The sequence below is a fragment of the Mesoplodon mirus genome (genome assembly GCF_964341445.2).
Source record: "Mesoplodon mirus genome assembly, chromosome: 5".
Lineage (NCBI taxonomy): Eukaryota > Metazoa > Chordata > Mammalia > Artiodactyla > Ziphiidae > Mesoplodon > Mesoplodon mirus.
This window is the reverse complement of record NC_138980.1, coordinates 107,297,073-107,322,631: the sequence shown is the minus strand read 5'-3', so window position 1 is coordinate 107,322,631 and position 25,559 is coordinate 107,297,073. Positions and strand designations below refer to the sequence as shown.

The 25,559-nt window shown below is 35.9% G+C and overlaps 1 protein-coding gene across 1 annotated transcript in view; it reads right to left on the bottom strand.

The window, feature by feature from the left end:
• Positions 1–25,559, bottom strand: part of SKIC3 (SKI3 subunit of superkiller complex) — a 145,311-nt gene that overhangs the window by 16,775 nt on the left and 102,977 nt on the right. Inside the window, exons 29-37 of the mRNA XM_082620954.1 lie at positions 23,044–23,121; positions 20,446–20,570; positions 19,292–19,415; positions 9,409–9,630; positions 8,274–8,346; positions 7,354–7,407; positions 7,006–7,117; positions 3,571–3,699; positions 142–257 (exon numbers count right to left, since the gene is read on the bottom strand). Of these exons, the coding sequence (XP_082477080.1) occupies positions 142–257; positions 3,571–3,699; positions 7,006–7,117; positions 7,354–7,407; positions 8,274–8,346; positions 9,409–9,630; positions 19,292–19,415; positions 20,446–20,570; positions 23,044–23,121 (1,033 nt within the window). The remainder of the gene's footprint in view (positions 1–141; positions 258–3,570; positions 3,700–7,005; positions 7,118–7,353; positions 7,408–8,273; positions 8,347–9,408; positions 9,631–19,291; positions 19,416–20,445; positions 20,571–23,043; positions 23,122–25,559) is intronic.

The following is a 25,559-nucleotide window of genomic DNA, read 5'->3' as shown; positions in this document are numbered from 1 at the left end:
GTATTATTATCATCATCATCACCACCACGACGACCACCACCACCACCACCACCAAATGCTCTTTAAATAACGTGCATTCTATTTTTGAAGCTATTTTCCAAGTAGGATAAGAATCCATGAATCTCAATTCCATAACAATACCTTTGTGCAGAGGGCTTCAGCTTCAGCTATTCTTCTTGTATCTATTAGACCAGTGACAGCTTGGGAGAGAGACCACTTTTCAAGAGATTGGTTGTAATTTTCAAAGAATTCTTTGTCTTTATTTAAAAAAAAAGTCAACGTTACTTTTTTCTGCAATTTATAATGTGTTCTCAGAGAAGTAATCAGTTAAGTATTAAAATTAAATTACCATGCATATACAACTTTTACACATACCACTGGAATACCACAGACTATCTCAACATGAGATAGGTTTCTGCAAAGTTTCATAGCAGGAATATTTACAGCTGAATAACTTAGGACTTTATATACTTGTGACTTGCATTAAAAAATATCACTATCTTCAGTAAAACTGAAAATACTTCATTGAAAAAAAGTAAAGATTTATTGCAATATAACTGACATATGATAAACTGCACATATCCACATATTCAAGCTGTAAATCTGATGACTTTTGACATAAGAATACATCTGTGAACCATCACTACTATCAAGATAATAAACATATCCATCATCATGAAAAGTTTCCTCCTACTACTTTGTAATCACTTCTGTCTCCAACCCATCTCTCCTCCTTTCCTCTGTCCCCAGTCATTAATCATTTTCACTCACAATAGATCAGTTTGCATTACCAAAAATTTCATATAAATGGAATCATAAAATATAAACTCTTTGGCATCTTTCATAGCAGTTAACATGGTAAATTACACTCATTTTCAAATATTAAAGCAACCTTGCATTCCTAGAATAAACCTCACTTGATCATTAAGTATTACTATCTTTTTTATGTGTTACTGGATTTGAATTGCTAAAGTTTTGTTATAAATTTCTACATCTGTAGTTCTGTAGTTTTCTTGTAATGTCTTTGTCTGGTTTTGGTATCTGCATAATGCTGATCTCATAGAAGAAGTCAGGAAGTGTTACCACCTTTTCAATTTTCTGGAAGAGTTTGTATAGAACTGGTATTATTTCTTACTTAAATGTTTGGTAGAATCCATCTGGTCCTGGAGTTTTCTTTATAAGAAGATTTTTAACTATAAATTCCATTGTCTTTAATAGATATAAAGCTATTCAGTTTATTTCTTCTTAAGTGAGCTCTGTATCTTTTAAGGAATTTATCCATTTTATCTACATCGCCAAATTTAACGGCATAAAGTTGTTCTTAAGATTCTCTTATGAGACTTTTAATAGCTATAGTGTTGTACCCTCTTTCAATCCTGACAATGGTACTCTCTGTTATTTTCCTGATGCCTGGCTAGGTTTATCAATTTCACTGATCTTCTCAAAGAACTAGATTTTGCTTTTGTTGATTTTCTGTTTTCTATTCATTGATCTCTACTCTATTTTCTTTTCTTCTGCTTACTTTGGATTTAATTTCCCCTTCCTTTTTTCTAATTTCTCAAGGCAGAAGCTGAGACCATCGATTTGAGGCCCTTCTTATTTTCTAATGTGGACATGTAATGCTAATATTTTCATATAAGCAGTGTTTTAGGAGTATTATAGAATTTTATATGCTGTTTTTTCATTTTCATGCAGTTCAAAATATTTTCTAATTTCCCTTCTGCCTTATTCTTTGAACTGGATTATTTACAAGTATGTTATGAAGTTTTCAAATATTTGAGAATTTTCCAGATTTTTTGGTTATTGATTTTTAAATTAATTCCATTGTATTAAGGTAACATACTTTGTATGATTTGAATCCTTTTAAATTTACTTAGACCTGTTTTATGGCTCATAATATGATATATATGGGTAAATAGTCTGTGTACACTTGACAAAAATATGCATTCTGTTGTTGTTAGGAGAACTGTTCTATAAGTTCTAACTAGGTCAAGTTAGTTGATAGTGTTTTTCAAGTTTTTAATTATATCTTTACTAATTTTCTGTCCAATTGTTCTATCAATTATCAAAAGAAGTGTGTTGAATCTCTATAATTATGAATTTATCTATCTCTCCTTTCAGTTCTATAAGTTTGTTTCATGTATTTTTCCATAAATTTTCATTTTTTCTACCTATTTTATTGGGAAATACAACACAGATTTTATGTGTTTTGAAGCTTTGCTACTGGGTGCCTAAATTGTCCTCTTGATGAATTGATTCCAATGTGAAATGACCCTCCTTATCACTGGAAACATTCTTTGCTCTGAAATCTTAACTTGTAGGAAATTAACGTGGCCACTCCAGCTTTCTTTTGATTAGTGTTGGCATGGTATATCTTTTTCCATTCTTTTACTTTTTAGGCCATTTTTGTCTTTTTATTTGCATCTTTTTAAAATTGATGTATAGCTGATTTACAATATTTCAGGTGTACAGCAAAGTGATTCAGTTATACATATATATAAATATATACATATATATTCTTTTTCAGATTCTTTTCCATTATAAGTTATTACAAGATATTGAATATTGTTCCCTGTGCTATAAAGTAGGTCCTTGCCGTTCTTCTATTTTATATATAGTACTGTGAGGTTATTTTGGTCTTTAAATATAGATTTATATTTTGTTTATGTTTCTTTTAGCAGTATATAGTTAGCTTTTGCTTTTTTATCCAATCTGTCAATCTGTGCCTTTTAACTGGGGTATTTAGACCATTATACTTAACTTGATTATTGATATGGTTGGGTTTAACTCTGTTGTGTTGTTTTCTCTTTATTCCATGTTCCCTTTTCCTCCTTTTTGTATTATATAATTCCATTTTTTCTACTTTGGTGGCTTATTAATTAAACTCTATTTTTTTAGTGTCTACTTTAAGGTTTAGAGTATTCATCTTTAACCTGTCACAGTCTACCTTTAAGTACAGTTGATCCTCTGTATCTATGGATGTGGAACCCATGGATATGCAGACTCAACTACTACTACATCACTTTATGTAAGGGAGTTGTGCATCGGTAGATTTTGGTATCTGAGGAGGGTCATGAAACAAATCCCTCACAAATCCTTATGGATGACTGTAATACCATACCACTTCACTTACAGTATAAAAACTTTACAACAAAATACTTCCATTTTCCCCTCCTGGCCTCTGTGCTATTGTCATATGTGCATTAAACAGTAAATTACATGTTAAAGAGATTTCTATCGTGTCATTTGTGGATCTGTTTCTATTGATTGATTTTTCTCCTCATTATGGGTGGTATTTTCCCGATTATTTGCATGCCTATTAAGTTTTAACTGGATACCAGACATTGTGAATTTTACCTTGCTGAATGCTGGATATTTCTGTATTCCTGTAATGTTCTTGAGCTTTCTTCTGTATGCAGGTAAACTCCTTAAGGCTTGTTTTTAAGCTTTGTTAGATGAGAATATAATAGCCTTTCATGTAGGGCTAATTCTGCCTACTACCTTTTGGCAATATCCTTCTGAATACTTTATCTTGAATATATCATGTATGAAATGCTTTTTTAAACTCACTTGAAGCAGAAACAGCAGATAACAGTGCCAAGTGTAAATCCATCCTCTTTGGCTGAGTGTTCTTCACTAGGGCCAGTTTATCATCAGCATGACAAGCTGCCATTAGCCCAGCCCAGACAGCAGGATCACCTAAACACAGGAAATACAGTTAGGAGGCTGTCAATATCAACATGTTGCTGAAAAACTACCAAAAATGAAAGTAGGAGTTTACAAATGCCAACAAATGAAATAAAGTGTTATCTCCAGAAAAATTCAATTTTCTTAAAGAAAAACTAGTTCATAAGGCACATTACTATATTCATCCTTTAAGATTTGCCATTTTTGGGCTTCCCTGGTGGCGCAGTGGTTGAGAGTCTGCCTGCCAATGCAGGGGACACGGGTTCGTGCCCCGGTCCGGGAAGATCCCACGTGCCACGGGGCGGCTGGGCCCGTGAGCCATGGCCGCTGAGCCTGCGCGTCCGGAGCCTGTGCTCCGCACCGGGAGAGGCCACAACAGTGAGAGGCCCGCGTACCGCAAAAAAAAAAAAAAAGATTTGCCATTTTTTCCAAACACATCAGAGGATAAGAAATATCTTATTTAACTCTTCTTCCATGGCTGGTTACGTGAGTTGCTGTTGTGGAAAGGTCAATTATATTCACTTTCACTGAATACCAAGGGCAAGTCTCACAGAGACACTTGTGTTCATCACTGTCTCTATATTAAAGGCTCAGTCATAGGAAAAGCAAGATAACACAATTTCTCAGCTCTTAAGAAAAGTCTGAGACAAAGGAAAAGCTCAAGACAACTCCATTTTACCTATGTTCTAACAGCCAAGCATAAAAGTCACTTTATCATTCCAAGGAAGCAATTATGATTACACTGATGTATCCCTCCATCCATTTGATCTTTCCTTCCTTCCTTCACACCTTGATATAGCTTCAGGGGAAGAGGGAAAGCCCAATAGCAGTGGGTTGAGAAGGTAATAAAAGAGATTATGAGTATAGACTCCTCTTTTCAAGAAAGTTAACTGTGAAAAGAGAAAGCTGGATTGGGATTTGGAACTTAGGCTTTTTAATTTGTTTGGTCTTTTGTTTCTCAAATCATATTTTGCAGGTTAATATTTACATGGTTAATATTTTCAGTCCTATTACCCTTAAAAAAACAAATGGATAATTTTTAAATCCTACAAGGGGTTCCAGTTAACAATACAGTCATTTAAACATATTTCTTAGCTCTAGTTTTTAATTTTTTTCTTACCTAACTGCCCCATCTAATATATATCTCCTATCAAATGGCTGAAATACATGTATTTCATTTATAGACAGTCAGTATTACTGCTAATTGTACAAGAATCATTAGAAATCTTATGTAGACCAAAAATGTTTATAAAAAATTAAATACATACCTTGATATTATAAAATAATTTCTGCCCAGATAATGCCTACCTTATTTTAAATATCATAAGACATAATCAAATCCAGAATAAGAAAATAGGGACCATTTCCTAGAATTTATGGTGAGATCTGAATACTATATAATGAAAAGCAGATGACTGAATCTTAGATCTGGATTTTAGGCCTAACAATGCCACTAATTAACTGTGCAGCCGCTCTTCCTTTGGAACACATACTTCTACAAAATAAGGCATCTAAATTAGATGATGGCTCAGGTGCCCCTCAGGTCTAAAATCCTATAATTCCAGTTGAAGTGGAATCAATTTTTGTGTTTGTAAGATTAAGTGAACAACTCATTTAAGGATCTTAGAGTATTCTATAGTTTAGATTTTGGGAGGGGGATGGACATTAGCTGGCAGCAATTTCTTCTGTCACAATTCAAAAGAACTGCTGTCTTCATGAACTCTTCTACAGATAACGAGCAACTCAAATTCCCTATGAAACAAAGTGATAATATAAATATTATACATATATATGTGTATACACATATATATATAATTTATACATATATATGTATATACACATATATATATAATTTATACATATATATGTATATACACATATATATATAATTTATACTATATATATATACTAGAAACCTAAAAAAATTTTTAATATGGTTTGCTAAAAATACCTTTTAATATCACAGAAGCACTAATCTAACAGACATTGGATTTCTTTCCATTCAATTCTAAATTCCTGGGATTATATTTAAATTTCTGAAAAGATTCCTTGGAGTACCATCTATCAAAATTGTACTTTGTCTAACTAAAGATCTACAAAGCTTAGATGTACAGGTACTACACATAACTACAATTACATTCACTTTCACTGGACTCCAAACAAGTCTCAAATAAGCACTCAGCTTCATCAGTCAGTCCCTGTTTTAAGCTTCCTATGTGACTCTGCTTCCTTGTTTATGAATTCCCCGGATAATATGGGAAAATCAGAGAAAATAATTAGAGAAGATCTTAGCTGGGCAATCTCACCTTTCTTAAGTGTATGCCACGTACACAATCAAAGGCTAACATCTATCATTCTAGATCCACGGTAAGAATTCTTGAGAGTAATTCTATATCTAATACTTGTTTGGGAACACCTTTAAAAATCAGAAACTTACCTAACATAGGACATAGATAAAACCAAATGTTTAGGATTTCTTTTTGTTCTATTTCAAAAATGAAAGAAAGAATAAACAACGGGACATTGGTCTGTTTACTCGTTTTATAAAATAATCTCTGAAGTTTAGTTAGGATCCTTATCATTTATTGTGAAGATAGTACTGAACCTGTTCTTTGTATGTTTCCCCACAGTCCCTGGCCAAAAGCAATAGCATTCTGATCCAGCAAATGTCTGAAGTGCTCTGGGGGAATATACTGTTTAAAACTATATTTCATGTTAAAAATAACATTATGTAAAAATATATCCCATAACCCTACTTTGTTAGACATTCCAATCCTCTATAGCATTTCTCCAGCAGTGGTAATGGAAGCATGCTGATGCAGGTTATATGCAGTTCCTCAGTGCCTTTTGTGACCAATGGCATACATACGACTCTGGTTAGAACTAAGAAATTAGTTCAGGTGAGGCCAGCACCTTGGCAGTTCTAACAGTTACCACAGAAGACATATCTCCACTCTTCAAGAAGTTAACTACACATAAAAATAACTAAACATGTTTATTAAATAATTTAGTAGCTATAAATAAACCTCATTAAACCAGACTGATGGAAAACAGAAATAAAACCACTTTCTGAAAATATATAATTCAGAGTTTCAATAATGGTTAATGAAGTATCTTTAAACAGATATTCCTTTGAGCCTGCTTCAATAACTGATTATCTCTTAAATATCAGTAGCTGAACGTAGTAATCAAATAATATGCAAGACCTTAAAATATTTTAAAATTCCCTTATTTCATAAAAATACAAACTTTGCTTCTTTAACACAAATGCAAGATGGACGGAATCCTAAATAATGAAATGGATCACATTATATTCACCTGGAGAAAGGAGAGCTGCCTTCTGAATGGCCTTTAGTGCAGTATTTTTCTCACCATCTGCTGAACTGCTTCCCACAGCCAACTGATTTACTGCAGTGTATAGTAATGCCTTCTACAAAGAGCAAGGAAGGGTGTTAACCAATTCTCTTTATAGCTCCCTGACTTTCAAAGTGACTAAAAGTAGTACTATATTGGATATGATGTGACCCCTAAGCCTAAGAAGAAAAATTATTCATCAATAATATTATTTAACAATATTATTTAACAGTAAATAATATTATTTAACATTTCCAATGTTAAATAATAATAATATTATTTAACATTTACTTTGAATTGGGGCAAACTAACCTTTCCATGATTTGAGTCCAGAATATGAGCCACATTTCCTGCTACCGCACCTCCCTATAATAGTAAACAAATTATTACTTATATAAATGCATAAACTTTCACAAAAAAGTAAAAATTAAGACTGATAAAATCTTTACATTAAGTCATTTGAAAGGTTCAGCTTTATCACATTTGTAACTTTTAAACTCCTTAAGTACCAACTTTAAAAAAGCAGTTTAATGTTTTTATAAAAGAAAATCTTTTCTACTATGATCAGTTCAACTCTGCTCTTTTAAAATATTCATTAAAGGTCCAAAAGTTACATGACTTTACAATAGTAACAAACAAATATACAATTTTCTAACAGTATACAAGATTGTGAAACAAAGACTGAAAGAAAAAAAAGACCACAAAACTTATTTTAAGATAAACTAACATAGTTTTACTCCATGAAAATTTAGTATTTTTAAAATGTCCACAGTTCCCAGTAAAATAAGTAACTAAAGTTCAGAGCATCATGAACCTCATCACCACCACCTCAATATTCAACTCAGTACTAAAAGTAAGGAAAATATATGCAGCACGATAGTTTTCATAAAGTCGATCTGAAATCCTTAATTTTTAAAAATTCAATTAGACATTTTACCTGGAAAAGAAAGTGAATTATAGGAATAACATAACAACCTATACATGTTCAAAAAAGTCCACCTCCTTCTTTGTATCTTCCATAACACCCAGAGCAGTACAACAGTACATGGAAGAAAATCTGTGTACTACTTGTTGAATGACTAATGAAAAACTTCACTAAATAACAGAACTCCCTTGCTCTATTAGTTAATTATTTTCCAGAATGATAATGTTAATATTGATACTTTAAAATTATATTATATACCACATCATAAGTTATTTTATCTTTTGCCAGAATTTAGAACATTACTCACCTTTGCATTTCGTTGAGTATACTGAGCAACTACTCGGGACAACAAAGACCAAAGAGCAGCATCAGCTGGGTTACTATAATGATCATCAAAAGCAGAGGGCTTAGAGATGGTAGTTACTTTAATCACAAAAAGTACCCCCCAAAATCAACATTTTATTTAGTATCTAAGTTAAAAATCTTTTAGACATCTAAAGCAAGTTCAAATTAATTCTCTACGTGTGGTTAAAAATGACTGAATTTTTAGAAACATACTTTATATCTCCTATATACACCTACAGCTTTTATTAAAATAAGAAAGAAAAATCAGCAATGTGATGATTACAGAGCCATGAGATCCAATTAAGAAAGGTTAAGGAAATTTTAATATGTTGTGTTCAAAGAAAACACAGAGATGAGAACTGTGGAAGGAAAATAAACTACAGATGTAGCACTTTACTGCTAAAAATAAACCTAATAAATAAACACTGTTGCTAGTGATAGCAGCTTTCTATTTTCCAAATTTTGAATATTAATGAATGTTTGAGTGGCCAAAAAATTCCTAAAACCATCAAACTGGACGGTATCAGATAACAAACTGACAATATCACAAACTTGAGAATTTGTAAGGGCTTTCATATTAAAACAAGATGTGGCACAGGAGAATTTGGGGAAAATGTTTTGTGGCCAGTTACAGGTCCTGTATGAGTCCTCCATGTATAAACTGCCTTTACTCAGTATTTCTAATTTTTTTAAAAAGCTTAAAAATCTTTGTCAATTTGTCAAAAATTCTATCTTTATTCTTAAAATTTGCATTTATTGTATTATTAATGAAGTTTCAGGTATTTTCTTGTATATTAACCATTTTTATTCCTTCATTTGTGAATAAACTTTTCATGTTCTTGAAAAAAACAACAAGATTTGTGCCTTAATCTGAAAGATTTTCTGTTCTCTCTTTACCAACTGAATTTTTTATTTAAATTGTTAGAGGTGAAATAACATGTAGTCAGTTACCTGATCCTATGTACAGTTTCATAAAACCACAACTTGGTTTCCAAATATATATGCTTACCTCATTGTATAGTCTTAATAAGGTCCAAACATCAAAGACAACTTCGTCAAGTATAACTAGACCCCAAGTTCACAAGTACAGAATTTACCTGTGAACAGCTTTAGATGCTTGTCTCTGCACTGCCACAGTGCGACCTTGCAGTGCATAGATCGCTGAAGTAAGAAGGCATCTCTTATAATCATTGTCTTTCTGTTTGCAGTGCTTCAGTAACTCATTAAGTGCAGCTTTTGACAGTGTTGCATCCTGCATTGCCAATCCTAGAGCACAAAGGGCTTGAAGGCTTTCCGTGGTTGGTTCTTTTAAGATAGAGCTGTAAATATATTTTTAATTGCCTATTAGCCATGAGTACAATAGTCTGTAACTATTAAAACACACTTAACAGTTGGTAGAAAAAACAATTTACTTATAGATTCACCAAACTACAGTCCAGCTTTAAGATAACTATAAAACTAAGTTCCATGGTTTCTAGGAACAGTAATTTCCCTGAATTTCTTTTTTTTTTTGGCTGTGTCAGGTCTTTAGTTGTGGCGCGCGGGCTCTGCAGTTTGCGGCACGCAGGCTCTGCAGTTTGCGGCACGCAGGCTCAGTAGCTGTGGTGCGTGGCTTAGTTGACCCATGGCATGTGGGATCTTAGTTCCCCAACCAGGGATCAAACCCATGTCACCTGCATTGCAGGACGGATTCTTTACCACTGGACCACCAGGGAAGTCCCGTTTCCCTGAATTTCTGAAGCAGTTAAAAGTACCAATGGCCTTCGCAGAGCATCAATAGCCAAATTTCCTTTCTGGTCATTTTATCTACGTTTAGAAACAAATATACAGCACAGTCTCTTTGGGTCACAGTTCTAGGTAAATAATTAGAAAATTTCGCTAAAATCTTTAGTTCCAATAAAATTCTAAAAGGTATGAATAATAAAGAAAAATCCTTAACCTAAGATCTGATTTTTATCATTCGCAAAAAGCTCTTGTCTTATTGTTCTGTGGTATTTGAAACAAAAGCAATATATAATAATTACAAAAACTATCTATATCCACCATATTCCAAGTAAGCACATTTATAATTGAAGGAGAATTTAAATTTTGTATGTAAACATCCAGCTTTTTTCTTTTCTTTCTTCAGCCATGAAATCTGATTTAGCCTTATGGAGGTAAAAGTTAATAATGTTTAGGAATACTTATTAATTAAAATGAAGAAAACCTTAGCTCTTTATAAACTTAACAGTATTTCTAATAATAATTATGAATGTTGTACTGTAATAAAACACAGGAACTTTGAAAATTTTGTTAAACAAAGTTCATTAAAATATAATATAAATAGCTGTAACATTATAAAATATCACATACCTACCACTATGTCTTTCTATTATTTTGGGGGAAGGGACAACAAGCTGTTTAGAATTTGATTTTGACAAACAGCTACAAAGTCATGAATTTCATGGGCACTTCTGGAGTAAACTTAAAGCATCCATAGTAACTCTTTTTACAATAAGGGTTAATAGATGGAGGCATCCAAATATGGAAGAATATCAATTAGTTATAGTCATTTCCACCAATATAAAAAATAAACCACACCATAAGTTGTAACTAAAAAAAAAAAGCAAATAGTAAAATATAAATTCCAATACTAACAACAAAAGAAGAAATTCTAATTTGTGCCTTGGTTCAAAAGAGAACAAACCTATATACTCTAATATGTATTAATATACAAAATCTAGGGACTTTCCTGGTGGAACGGTGGTTAAGAATCCACCTGCCAATGCAGAGGACATGGGTTCGAGCTCTGGTCCAGGAAGATCCCACATGCTGCAGAGCAACTAAGCCCGTGCACCACAACTACTGAGCCTGCGCTCTAGAGCCCATGAGCCACAACTACTGAGCCAGCACACCACAACTACTGAAGCCCACACACCTACAGCCTGTGCTCTGCAATAAGAGAAGTCACCACAAATGAGAAGCCCGCACACCGCAACAAAGAGTAGCCCCTGCTCACCGCAAGTAGAGAAAGCCCGCGTACAGCAACGAAGACCCAATGCAGCCAAAAAATATATATATATACAAAATCTAAATTATTACTGAAATGACTACATCCCATTAAGCTAACACATGCTGAATGCACGGTACCTGCATGTTGTCCTGTACCACGTGCTAGAATTTTACATGTAGTTATTTATATCAAAAATTCTATGATGCTGGTAACCAGATTTTTTCCCCTTATGTATTGAACTTATTCACACTCTGCCTAAGCACCAAGGACACTGCTTTGTTCCCAACATAAGAATGCCAAACAAGATCAATAAAGAACGGGTAACTGAATTATTCATAGAAAGGAAGTCAAAGAAAAGAATGCCAAGGGGCAGGAAAGGGAGCAGTTTGCAGTGTTAAGTTTGAAAGATGACATGCAGAGAACCAAAAACAAAGAAAAAAACATAGATCAGATAATACATCTAGCCCTGGATCCAACAATGCAAAAAAAGGAGGTAAAGGTCTTCCCTCATAAGAGGAGGAAAGAATAAGAAAATATTCTACTATTTTCCCCACTTCTGCTAATGATCAAAACAGTTTCATTTACTGTTTTAAACAGTAACCCAAGACTAATCTAATCATAACTAATTTGGTGTTACTTTTGCTCTTGATTACTGCAGCAACATATTAGCATCTACGATTCTTTTTCTCAAGCTATTTGCAAATTTGGATATTCTGAACATATATTCACATTACATGAGTATATCCATGTAAAGTGACAAGATTTTTAAAATTCTGATTGGTTTTCTCAAAATAGCTAAGAGGAGGAGAAAGAACTGCTTATTTATTATACAAGAAAATTACTTTAATCGGGATGGAACAAAAGTATCACCACGAATAAATAAAACCAAAGCTTATCGTATAGAAGTCATTCTCAACTAGTACCATCTAGTCATCTCCATCCCACTAACCTTTGGCACGGGAGCATAACTTGGAGAGGTGGAGGCACTTCTTTCGTTTCCGCAATGATTGAGGAGTGCTGTTAGCATCTAACAGACGGGGGACAAGGATAAGATCTTCCTTCAATGGGGGAAACAATTCTGTACTATGAAGATCTGTACCACTGAAAATGCCAACAGAGCACTCATTGATAACCACTGTCCAATAGCATCCATTAATCATCTCCTGCTTTTTAAGGAATTAAGGTCAACTTCCCCCTCCACAAAAAATTTCGAAAAGTCAAAAAACACCATATATGGCCTCCCTGGTGGCGCAGTGGTTAGGAATCCACCTGCCAATGCAGGGGTCATGGGTTTGAGCCCTGATCTGGGAAGATCCCACATGCTGTAGAGCAACTAAGGCCGTGTGCCACAACAACTGAGCCTGTGCCCTAGAGCCCGTGAGCCACAACTACTGAGCCTGTGTGCCACAACTATGAAGCCCATGTGCTTAGAGCCCATGCTGCACAACTAGAGAAGCCACTGCGATAAGAAGCCAGCAGAGATTGGAACAAAGATGGCAGAGTAGAAGGACATGCTCTCACTCCCTCTTGCAAGAACACCAGAATCACAACTAGCTGCTGGACAATCATCGAGAGGAAGACACTGGAACTCACCAAAAAAGATACCCCACATCCAAAGACAAAGGAGAAGCCACAATGAGACGGTAGGAGGGGCACAACCACAGTAAAATAAAATCCCATAACTGCTGGGTGGGTGACTCACAAACTGGACAACACTTATACCACAGAAGTCCACCCACTGGAGTGAAGGTTCTGAGCCCCATGTCAGGCTCCCCAACCTGGGGGTCCAGCAACAGGAGGAGGAATTTCTAGAAAATCAGACTTTGAAGGCTACTGGGATTTAATTACAGGACTTCAACAGAACTGGGGGAAACAGAGACTCCACTCTTGGGGGACACACACAAAGTAGTGTGAGCATCGGGACCCAGGGGAAGGAGCAGTGACCACAGGGGAGACTGAACCAGAACTACCTGCTAGTGTAGGAGGGTCTACTGCAGAGGTGGGGGATGGCTCTGTCTCACCATGAGGACAAGGACACTGGAAGCAGAAGTTCTGGGAAGTACTCCTTGGTGTGAGCCATCCCAGAGTCTGCCATTAGCCCCATCAAAGAGCCCACGTAGGCTCCAGTGTTGGGTTGCCTCAGGCCAAACAACCAACAGGGAGGGAACCCCGCCACACCCATCAGCAGTCAAGTGCGTTAGTTTTACTGAGCCCTGCCCACCAGAGCAACAGCCAGCTCTACCCACCACCAGTCCCTCCCATCAGGAAACTTGCACAAGCCTCTTAGATAGCCTCATCCATCAGAGGGCAGACAGCAGAAGCAAGAACTACAATCCTGCAGCCTGTGGAACAAAAACCACATTCACAGAAAGATACACAAGATGAAAAGGCACAGGGCTATGTACCAGATGAAGAAATAAGATAAAACCCCAGAAAAACAACTAAATGAAGTGGAGATAGGCAACCTTCTAGAAAAAGAATTCAGAATAATGACAGTGAAGATGATCCAGGACCTCGGAAAACGAATGGAGGCAAAGATCGAGAAGATGCAAGAAATGTTTAACAAAGACCTAGAAGAATTAAAAAACAAACAAACAGAGATGAACAATATAATAACTGAAATGAAAAATACACTAGAAGGAATCAGTAGCAGAATAACTGAGGCAGAAGAATGGATAAGTGACCTGGAAGACAGAATGGTGGAATTCACTGCTGTGGAACAGACTAAAGAAAAAAGAATGCAAAGAAATGAAGACAGCCTAAGAGACCTCTGGGACAACATTAAATGCAACAACATTCGCATTATAGGGGTCCCAAAAGGAGAAGAGAGAGAGGAAGGACCCGAGAAAATATTTGAAGAGATTATAGTTGAAAACTTCCCTAACATGGGAAAGGAAATAGCCACCCAAGTCCAAGAAGTGCAGAGAGTCCCATACAGGATAAACCCAAGAAGAAACATGCCAAGACACATAGTAATCAAATTGGCAAAAATTAAAGACAAAGAAAAATTATTAAAAGCAGCAAGGGAAAAACGACAAATAACATACAAGGCAATCCCCATAAGGTTAACAGCTGATTTCTCAGCAGAAACTCTACAAGCCAGAAGGGAGTGGCATGATATACTTAAAGTGATGAAAGGTAAGACCCCACAACCAAGATTACTCTATCCGGCAAGGATCTCATTCAGATTCGATGGAGAAATCAAAAGCTTTACAGACAAGCAAAAGCTAAGAGAATTCAGCACCACCAAACCAGCTCTACAACAGATGCTAAAGGAACTTCTCTAAGTGGGAAACAAAAGAGAAGAAAAGGACCTACAAAAACAAACACAAAACCATTAAGAAAATGGTCATAGGAACATACATATCGATAATTAAATTAAACGTAATGGATTAAATGCTGCAACCAAAAGACACAGGCTTGCTGAATGGATACAAAAACAAGACCCATATATATGCTGTCTACAAGAGAACCACTTCAGACCCAGGGACACATTCAGACTGAAAGTGAGGGGATGCAAAAAGATATTCCATGCAAATGGAAGTCAAAAGAAAGCTGGAGTAGCAATACTCGTATCAGATAAAATAGACTTTAAAATAAAGAATGTTACAAGAGACAAGGAAGGACACTATATAATGACCAAGGGATCAATCCAAGAAGAAGATATAACAGTTGTAAATATTCATGCACCCAACATAGAAGCACCTCAATACATAAGACAAATGTTAACAGCCATAAAAAGGGAAACTGACAGCAACACAATCATAGCGGGGGACTTTAACACCTCACTTACACCAATGGACACATCATCCAAAATGAAAATAAATAAGGAAACACAAGCTTTAAATGACACAATACACCAGATAGATTTAATTGATATTTATGGGACATTCCATCCAAAAACAGCAGATTACACCTTCTTCTCAAGTGCACACGGAACATTCTCCAGGATAGATCACATCTTGGGTCACAAATCAAGCCTCAGTAAATTTAAGAAAACTGAAATCATATCAAGCATCTTTTCTGACCACAATGCTATGAGATTAGAAATCAATTACAGGGAAAAAAACATAAAAAACACAAACACATGGAGGCTGAACAATATGTTACTAAATAACCAAGAGATCACTGAAGAAAGCGAAGAGGAAATAAAAAAATACCTAGAGACAAATGACAATGAAAACACAACGATCCAAAACCTATAGGATGCAGCAAAAGCAGTTCTAAGAGGGACGTTTATAGCTATACAAGCCTACCTCAAGAAATAGGAAACATCTCAAATAAACAATCTAACCTTACACCTAAAGGAACTAGAGAAAGAAGAACAAACAAAACTCAAAGTTAGCAGAAGGAAAGAAATCATAAAGATCAGAGCAGAAGTAAATGAAATAGAAACAAAGAAAACAATAGCAAAGATCAATAAAACTAAAAGCTGGTTCTTTGAGAAGATAAACAAAATTGATAAACCATTAGCCAGACTCATCAAGAAAAAGAGGGAGAGGATTCAAATCAATAAAATTAGAAATGACAAAGGAGAAGTTACAACAGACACCACAGAAATACAAAGCATCCTAGGAGACTACGACAAGCAACTCTATGCCAATAAAATGGACAACCTGGAAGAAATGGACAAATTCTTAGAAAGGTATAACCTTCCAAGAGTGAACCAAGAAGAAATAGAAAATATGAACAGACCAATCACAAGTAATGAAATTGAAACTGTGATTAAAAATCTTCCAACAAACAAAAGTCCAGGACCAGATGGCTTCACAGGTGAATTCTATCAAACATTTAGAGAAGAGCTAACACCCACCCTTCTCAAACTCTTCCAAAATATTGCAAAGGAAAGAACACTCTGAAACTCATTCTATGAGGCCACCATCATCCTGGTATCAAAACCAGACAAAGATGCTACAAGAAAAGAAAATTACAGACCAATATCACTGATGAATGTAGATGCAAAAATCCTCAACAAAATACTAGCAAACAGAATCCAGCAACACATTAAAAGGATCATACACCATGGTCAAGTGGGATTTATTCCAGGGATGCAAGGATTGTTCAATATACTCAAATCAATCAATGAGATACACCATATTAACAAATTGAATAAAAATGATATGATCATCTCAATAGATGCAGAAAAAGCTTTTGACAAAATTCAACACCCATTTATGATAAAAACTCTCCAGAAAGTGGGCATAGGGGGAACCTACCTCAACATAATAAAGGCCATATACAACAAACCCACAGCAAACATCATTCTCAATGGTGAAAAACTGAAACCATTTCCTCTAAGATCAAGACAAGGATGTCCACTCTCATCACTATTATTCAACATAGTTGTGGAAGTCCTAGCCACGGAAATCAGATAAGAAAAAGAGATAAAGGAATACAAATTGGAAAAGAAGAAGTAAAACTGTCACTGTTTGCAGATGACATGATACTATACATAGAGAATCCTAAAGATGCCACCAGAAAACTACTAGAGCTAATCAGTGAATCTGGTAAAATTGCAGGATACAAAATTAATGCACAGAAATCTCTTGCATTCCTATACACTAATGATGAAAAAGCTGAAAGAGAAATTAAGGAAACACTCCCATTTACCATTGCAACAAAAAGAATAAAATACCTAGGAATAAACCTACCTAGGGAGACAAAAGACCTGTATGCAGAAAACTATAAGACACTGATGAAAGAAATTAAAGATGATACCAACAGATGGAGAGATATACCATGTTCTTGGATTAGAAGGATCAATATTGTGAAAATGACTATACCACCCAAAGCAATCTACAGATTCAATACTATCCATATGAAATTACTAATGGCATTTGTTATGGAACTAGAACAAAAAATCTTTAAATTTGTATGGAGACACAAAAGACCCCGAATAGCCAGTCTTGAGGGAAAAAAACGGAGCTGGAGCAATCAGACTCCCTGACTTCAGACTTTACTATAAAGCTACAGTAATCAAGACAATATGGAAAGCCCAGAGATAAACCCATGCACCTATTGTCAACTAATCTATGACAAAGGAGCCAAGGCTGTACAATGTAGAAAAGACAGTCTCTTCAATAAGTGGTGCTGGGAAAACTGGACAGCTACATGTAAAAGAATGAAATTAGAACACTCCCTAACACCATACACAAAAATAAACTCAAAATGGATTCGAGACCTAAATTTAAGACTGGACACTCTAAAACTCTTAGAGGAAAACATAGGAAGAACACTCTTTGACATAAATCACAGCAAGATCTTTTTTGATCCACCTCCTAGAGTAATGGAAATAAAAACAAAAATAAACAAATGGGACCTAATGAAACTTCAAAGCTTTTGCACAGCAAAGGAAACCATAAACAAGACCAAAAGACAACCCTCAGAATGGGACAAAATATTTGCAAACAAATCAATGGACAAAGGATTAATCCCCAAAATATATAAATAGCTCATGCAGCTCAATATTAAACAAAAAACAACCCAATCCAAAAATGGGCAGAAGACCTAAATAGACATTTCTCCAAAGGAGACATACAGATGGCGAAGAAGCACATGAAAAGCTGCTCAACATCACTAATTATTAGAGAAATGCAAATCAAACCTACAATGAGGTATCACCTCACACCAGTTAGAATGGGCATCATCAGAAAATCTAGAAACAGCAAATGCTGGAGAGGGTGCAGAGAAAAGGGAACCCTCTTGCACTGTTGGTGGGAATATAAATTGATACAGCCACTATGGAGAACAGTATAGAGGTTCCTTAAACAACTAAAAATAGAATTACCACATGATCCAGCAATCCCACTACTGGGCACATACCCAGAGAAAACCATAATTCAAAAAGACACATGCACCCCAATGTTCATTGCAGAACTATTTACTGCAGCAGTATTTACTATTTACTATTTATAGTCAGGTCGTGGAAGCAACCTAAATGTCCAGCAACAGACGAATGGATAAAGAAGATGTGGTACATAAATACAATGGAATACTACTCAGCCATAAAAAGGAACAACATTGGGTCATTGGTGAGACGTGGATGGATCTAGAGCTTGTCATACAGAGTGAATTAAGTCAGAAAGAGAAAAACAAATATCGTATATTAACGCATATATGTGGAACATAGAAAAATGGTACAGATGAACCAGTTTGCAGGGCAGAAACTGAGACACAGATGTAGAGAACAAACATATGGACAGCAAGCGGGGAAAGCGGCGGGGGTGTGGGGATAGTGGTGTGATGAACTGGGCGATTGGGATTGACATGTATACACTGATGTGTATAAAATTGATGACTAATAAGAACCTGCTGTATAAAAAAATAAATACAATAAAATTTAAAAATTAAAAAAAAGAAAAAGAAGCCTGCACACCACAATGAAGAGTAGCCCCTGCTCACTGCAACCAGAGAAAAGCCCATACGCAACAACCAAGACCCAACGCAGCCAAAAATAAAATAAAATAAATTATTTTTAAAAATATACCATATAAGTAATCACAGATATCAGAGACTGTTATTTTATTAAATTATTCCAAAAATAAAGAAACAGTTACAATTTATATTGGTGTATATACACATTTTTAAAGACTCAACTTTAAATGAACTTTATCAGGTTAACCTGAATAGGAAAGAGGAGAAAAAGTCTCTTTGGGAACTTATGGGGCCAAAAACAAGCCAGTTAATGACTGCCTTCATTAAAATTTTATGATCCTAAAAGATCAGCTGATCAATTACTGGTTTAAAAAAATATATAATACACACAGAGTACAGGATGGTTTTGAAGGATTGGATGAATCCAGAATTAAGAATTAAGCCATGATCTCTAGCTCCACCTGTGACTGTCAGTTCAGAACCAGGTGGGTCCAATCCCTTTTGTTCACAAAAATGTTCCTGAAACATTAAGAACTTCATTTTACGTTCCTCCAAATTTTAACCCAATATTTAAGTATCTGGTCATGTCGAGTGTTGATGTCAACTATACATACCATTTAAATAACAATGTCTTGGCTACGTCCATTTTTCCTTGTTTATACTCCGCTATTGCCAGAGCTGTCAAGATATGAGCTTTGTCTTGCTCTGATTCAACAGTAGACAAGGCTCTCTCATAGGCTGTTACATAGAGTTGGAAACAAAAACAAAACAATATAAAAGCAATCCCGACTGACAAATGGTGGGATTTTTCCTTTCCTAATACTATTTTTTTTTTTTTTTTGTCGTATGCGGGCCTCTCACTGTTGTGGCCTCTCCCGTTGCGGAGCACAGGCTCCGGACGCGCAGGCTCAGTGGCCATGGCTCACGGGCCTAGCCGCTCGGCAGCATGTGGGATCTTCCCGGACTGGGGCATGAACCCGTGTCCCCTGCATCGGCAGGCGGACTCTCAACCACTGTGCCACCAGGGAAGCCTATTTTTTAAAAGGGTCTAACTAAAATTACATCTTATTGTTCCCTTGCTCTCAAGTGAATGGAATAAAAATTTAGAATATCTAACTTGGTTTAGCTGTTCCAAGGTGATTCTGGGAATATCATTTGGGTTATTATGTGATATTTCTCAATTTCCTTCTTTAGAATCTACAGGTAGGTTTGAATCACTATCTTCAAAAGAAGTGGAGGTCTACAGCCATTGAGGTATCACCCACATTCCCATGTACAGACCAGCAACTCCATTAAGCAGTACTTAAAATGAGCTGCACACACATAGGCTGGGCCATATATGTGAAAATGCACTCAACAAGCATTTTTGGAGAAACCAAAATGTATTATTATTAACAATGGTTGAGGCCTTCATTTATCAGAAATGTACATTGAAACACTGTAGAGTAGTAAATACTTGCTTTTCAAATGCTACCTTATACATGTACCCTAACTGATCTTGGGTCTGTTTCCTCATCTAAATAATAAAGATAACATTCAGTTCGTAACACTGCTAAAAGGACTATTCATCATAATAATGTACTAAAGGAAGGAACAGATAAAAAGTACCTCTTAACGTTCCTGACTTTTAGTCAGATTTTTAATAAACATTGCAACCCCTACCCCCATCTTAATATTACATCTTTCTGTATGTAAGCTCATCATGATTAAATTCTTCTCAGCTCTGGAAAAGTAGAAAGTATCCTTTAGCTTTAAGCAACGCACTTACCTTTGCTGCTCTCTTTATACAGACCCTTCATAAATAAAGCCAATCCAAAACCTATGATGTCTTCTAACTCCTCAAGGGGTGTTGACTTAAAAGCCTGGATAGCTTTATCATATTCACCAATAGAACTAAGAAGCAAAACATAACTTACTTTTAATATCAAAAAACATTTTGGCTTATATCATCAAAATTCAGAAATATTATTATACTAAAGCTCTTTTAACAACTTTACCTACTTCATCTATCAGTGTTAAAGCTGTAGAAAAGCCTTATATTAAAATAGAAGGCATATCACTTATTTCAAACAGGATGCACTAGGGTGATTTAACTTCACACTTTTCTTTTAAATTATGGGTGAAAATGAACAGTTCTGCTGAATTACAAACTGTCTTTTTTTGTTTAAACAAACTTGAATTAAACTGTTATAAAAATAATTTCAAGTTGACTTTGATATAGAACTCTAATTTTTTAAGCTTAATATGTTAGTTAAATATTACCCTATGAGCATCTTTGACAAGCTTAGCAAGTCATAATCAAACCCAGCCTCCGTGTAAACTGTTTATCTGCACATCCATTTTTTTGGAGGGCATATAGATACTCTAAAATCCCACAGACAAAACTATACATTATCTTTTCTGTATTTAATAGGAATAAAAGTAAAAATTGTTATACATACATGATACTAAAGTAGAATGCTTTTTAATAACAACAAAATAGAAAATGTTTTGTTTACTTAAAAATGAAGAGAAGCTGTCACCACCTGGAACAGACTCACTGTACCTTTGAGACTCTGATTTCTGGTATCTATCACTATAATCAGAAACTGCTTCTATTTTTAATGTGTTATTAGAAAGCTTTTCATAATATCTTTTTAATCTTGGAGGTGTGGGTGGGAGCTAAAAATATAGGCAATATTTGCTTCTAAAATTAATTTTATGAAGGTGAAAGAATTTAAAAATCCATTAACTCAAATTTTGATAAATATTTAATGAAGGGAAGAGGACTACCTTAGATTGTTTATAGATACATACATGTATTTTTTTAATTAATTAATCTAATTTGTTTATTTTTGGCTGCTCTGGGTCTTAGTTGCTGCACGTGGGCTTTCTCTAGTTGTGGTGAGAGGGGGTTACTCTCCGTTGCGGTGCACATGCCTCTCACTGCAGTGGCTTCTCTTGTTGCGGAGCACCAGCTCTAGGAGCACAGGCTTCAGTAGTTGTGGCATGCGGGCTCTAGACCGCAGGCTCAGTAGTTGTGGCGCACGGGCTTAGCTGCTCTGCGGCATGTGGGATCTTCCCAGACCAGGGCTCGAACCCGTGTCCCCTGCATTGGCAGGCAGATTCTTAACGACTGTGCCACCAGGGAAGCCCCCCATACATGTATTTTTAAAGTATTTTTTTAATGAACACTATTTTCAAACACTTGATAACTTTTGTAGAGAAAAGAATGGAACTAGAGAAGGGCACAAGGGGCTTCAACTTGATTTGTAACTTTTTTTTTTGAAAAAGAAACCTGAAACCTATTAACAGAATTTTAAGATCTGTTATATCTGAATGGTGACTATTCATTAAATTATGCTCCATACTCTATTGCTGTGTTTTGCATGTTTAATATATTTCATAATAAAAACGAATCAAAAAGAAATCAGATGACCTATTTTCAATGGGAGGTATAAATTTTCTTCTAAAACAGTTACATTATATGAAACATCTAACTACAGAGAACAGATACTTTGCTCTATACAGTTTCTTACAACAAAATTTTGGAACTGACAGAGCTCTATCAACTCCTAAACACAACGATTTAAAAGAATTAAAAGGAGAAGCAATCAAAACAGGGAAAATTTTCTGTCTATAGATATGATTCAGTTATATGGTTATAAAAGAAACGAACTGGCTACCTCCGATTTCTACTATGTAGCTCCTTAAAAGATGTAGGTACTAATCCCAAAATATCAAACTATAGTTCTAATAATGTGTTTCAAACTGGAACATTCAATTCTGGGGCAGCTCTCAATTTGAGGAATGCCTCCTTGAGCCAAAAGTCTTCCTCCCATTAACACTCCTCCTGTCCCAACTGAGTTCTATCCTCTGAAACAATTGATTTCCAACCTTTTTTTTTTTCAATCTTTTTTTTGAAGTCGGAAGTCTTTGAGACTCTGAAGAACGTGATATTGCTCCCTCCCCACCCCCAAAATGCACACATACAAAAATTTTTGTGTACTATCTCAAAAGGGTTTCTGGACCCTTAATCCCACCCCCAGTTTAAGAATATACATCAAATCAGAATAAATCTAATCCTCTTCCAATTAACTAGGCTTCTACTATTAGAAACAGTAACTACCTCTCCTGTCTAGTTCACAAACATCAGTGCTAAACCTGGTCCTCACAAAGGACACTGGGGCTCGGGGTCATTACAGGGACAGGACACTGTTAACACAGCTTGGTACAGTGGGAATGATGTATCCTGGGGGAATGTCATCATCGTACTCATTCATACACAACCTGCTACTCTGGAAACTGGTCATCACCTCACTAGCCCCATAGCTTTCACCAGAAAAACCTGTTAGATTCATGGAATTAATGGGAAAAATATGCTTACCATAACAATCTGCCATAATTTCTTATTGTAACATTATAAGCATCTCTGTCTTCTGCAGTCTGTAACAACAAAATTGCCCTTTAAAAAAAGGACAAGGTATTTTAAATTATCTATGTGCAATAGCATTTTTTTTTTTTTTTTTTTTTTTTTTTTTTTTTTTTTTTTTTTTTCTTTTTGCGGTATGCGGGCCTCTCACTGTTGTGGACTCTCCCGTTGCGGAGCACAGGCTCCGGACGCGCAGGCCCAGCGGCCATGGCTCACGGGCCCAGCCGCTCCGCGGCATATGGGATCCTCCCAGACCGGGGCACGAACCCGTATCCCCTGCATCGGCAGGCGGACTCTCAACCACTGCGCCACCAGGGAGGCCCTGCAATAGCATTTTTACTCATCCTCCTTAACTGAATCTACAGATTTTTGTTTTCTTCATTTAATTCTACTAATTATTTAACTAGTTCCATAACAGTTTATTTATATTTTATTAAACTGGTACCACAAAAGCACTTAATAGATTTTAGATTGTCAGGAAAATAATAAAAAGTGACCTCTTAATAAGAGAAATCACTTACCATACTTGAGCTTTAAATATTCCAAAGATTTTAATCTAAACATGGGGAACAACTGGGTTGATGTTTTAAAGTTTTGACATATTTGAAGTATATAGAATTTGAAGTACATAGTACACTCTTAAAATTATTTATATACTAGAAGTTTGAGGTAGGAAGCCAGGAAATCAAGTGCTTTCATGTGCCTTTACCTGCTACATACAGAAAGATACTTAAGCAATAATGAATTCAGAGACAGGAATGAGTCATCAGGAGTCTCAAGAGGCTTAGAATAAATACAACATGCTGACAGCCCATATTTTTACCTTCTCATGCTCAGTCCCCTTTGGGCAAGCAGGGAAATGTCTCAACAACTAAAGGAGTTGGATATTTAATGACTTTTTTTTTTTTCTGTTAAAGATTAGCCAGGGAGAAATAGCCAAGAAAAGCTTTTAATGCCCCTGATGTTACATGAAAAACAAAAATTTGCCAGAGAAGTCTAAAAGACAGTATTACAGAAACAGTATCATATTAAAGACTGTACCTGTGGTTAGATTTATACCTAATTTGTAATTTCAAGTCTCAAATACTTGTTTAAGGAGAAAACAACAGTGGTGATCAGTCAAGAAAGAGTGGTGTATATCCAAGTGACCATGGAGTTGCCATTTTAAGCAAAGGCATAACCAGTGTTAGACTCACAATATTTGTGATTATAATGTATACCAAAAAAAGTAGCAAGCATTCTAAAGCTGCCTAGTTTTCTCTGTTTAAAAATCCTGCTCACTGTTGTATCCTATCAAATTTCTACAGTTTCTTTATTGGTAACTTTATTGTAATGTTGAAAGAAATAGAATTGTGGGTTTTCATAAACCTCTCTCCACATACACCTGGCAAAATAACTTCTTGATTATACAGCCTCCAGTACCATCTAGTGATTACTTCTTTAACTACAGAGAGATCCATACAAGGATGGCAAAGCATTTGGGACAACTCGATTATTTATTATCTGACAAGGCTTCTTCTAAACATCTGTTTATTTAGATTTAGGGCAGTGATGTGCCTCAGAGGTTAGGCAATCAGGCCTTTTAACTTTTTGTCTAGTACTCATGAGATCAACAGTGATTTTCTTATTCACAGATCGATAAATTTTTTTTTAATTTTTTATTTATTTTTGGCAGCGTTGGGACTTTGTTGGTGCGCGGGCTTTCTCTAGTTGTAGCAAGTGGGGGCTACTCTTCGTTGCGTTGCACGGGCTTCTCATTGCAGTGGCTTCTCTTGTTGCAGAGCACAGACTCTAGGTGCATGGGCTTCTGTAGCTGTGGCACGTGGGCTCAGAAGTTGTGGCTCGCAGGCTCTAGAGCACAGGCTCAGTAGTTGTGGCAGACGGGCTTAGCTGCTCTACGGCATGTGGGATCTTCCCGGACCAGGGCTCGAACCTGTGTCCCCTGCATTGGCAGGCAGATTCTTAACCACTGCGTCAGCAGGGAAGCCCCACAGATCAATTAATTTGTAGAGAATAAAACTTCAAGTTGATTTCATTTCCTCTCACTCTCCCGGCTGGTCATCTCACTCAAGCATGCTGTCCTTGTTTCTTCAACATACCAAGTCCACTCCTGCTTCAGAGCACTTGTTCTTGCTGCTCCTTCTGCCTGGAATGCTCCTTCCCTGATAACCACATGGCTTATGGCCCCACTTCATTCAGGTCAGGCCTTAATTGCCTCCTTAGGAAACCTACCTCTTAAACCTATCTCAAATTTGCTGCTTGCCTCTCTAGTGTCTGGTCCTTTACTTTGATTTTCTTTCCTAGCAATTGTTACCATCACAGATGTTTATTAGCTTACAATGCGCCTCCCCTCCGCCAGAATATGAGCTCCATGAGAACTGAGCCTGTGTTTGTTTTAATTCACTGCTAAATTGCCACTGCCAAAGGACACTGCTTGACACATAGCAGTTTAACAAATATTTACTGAGTGA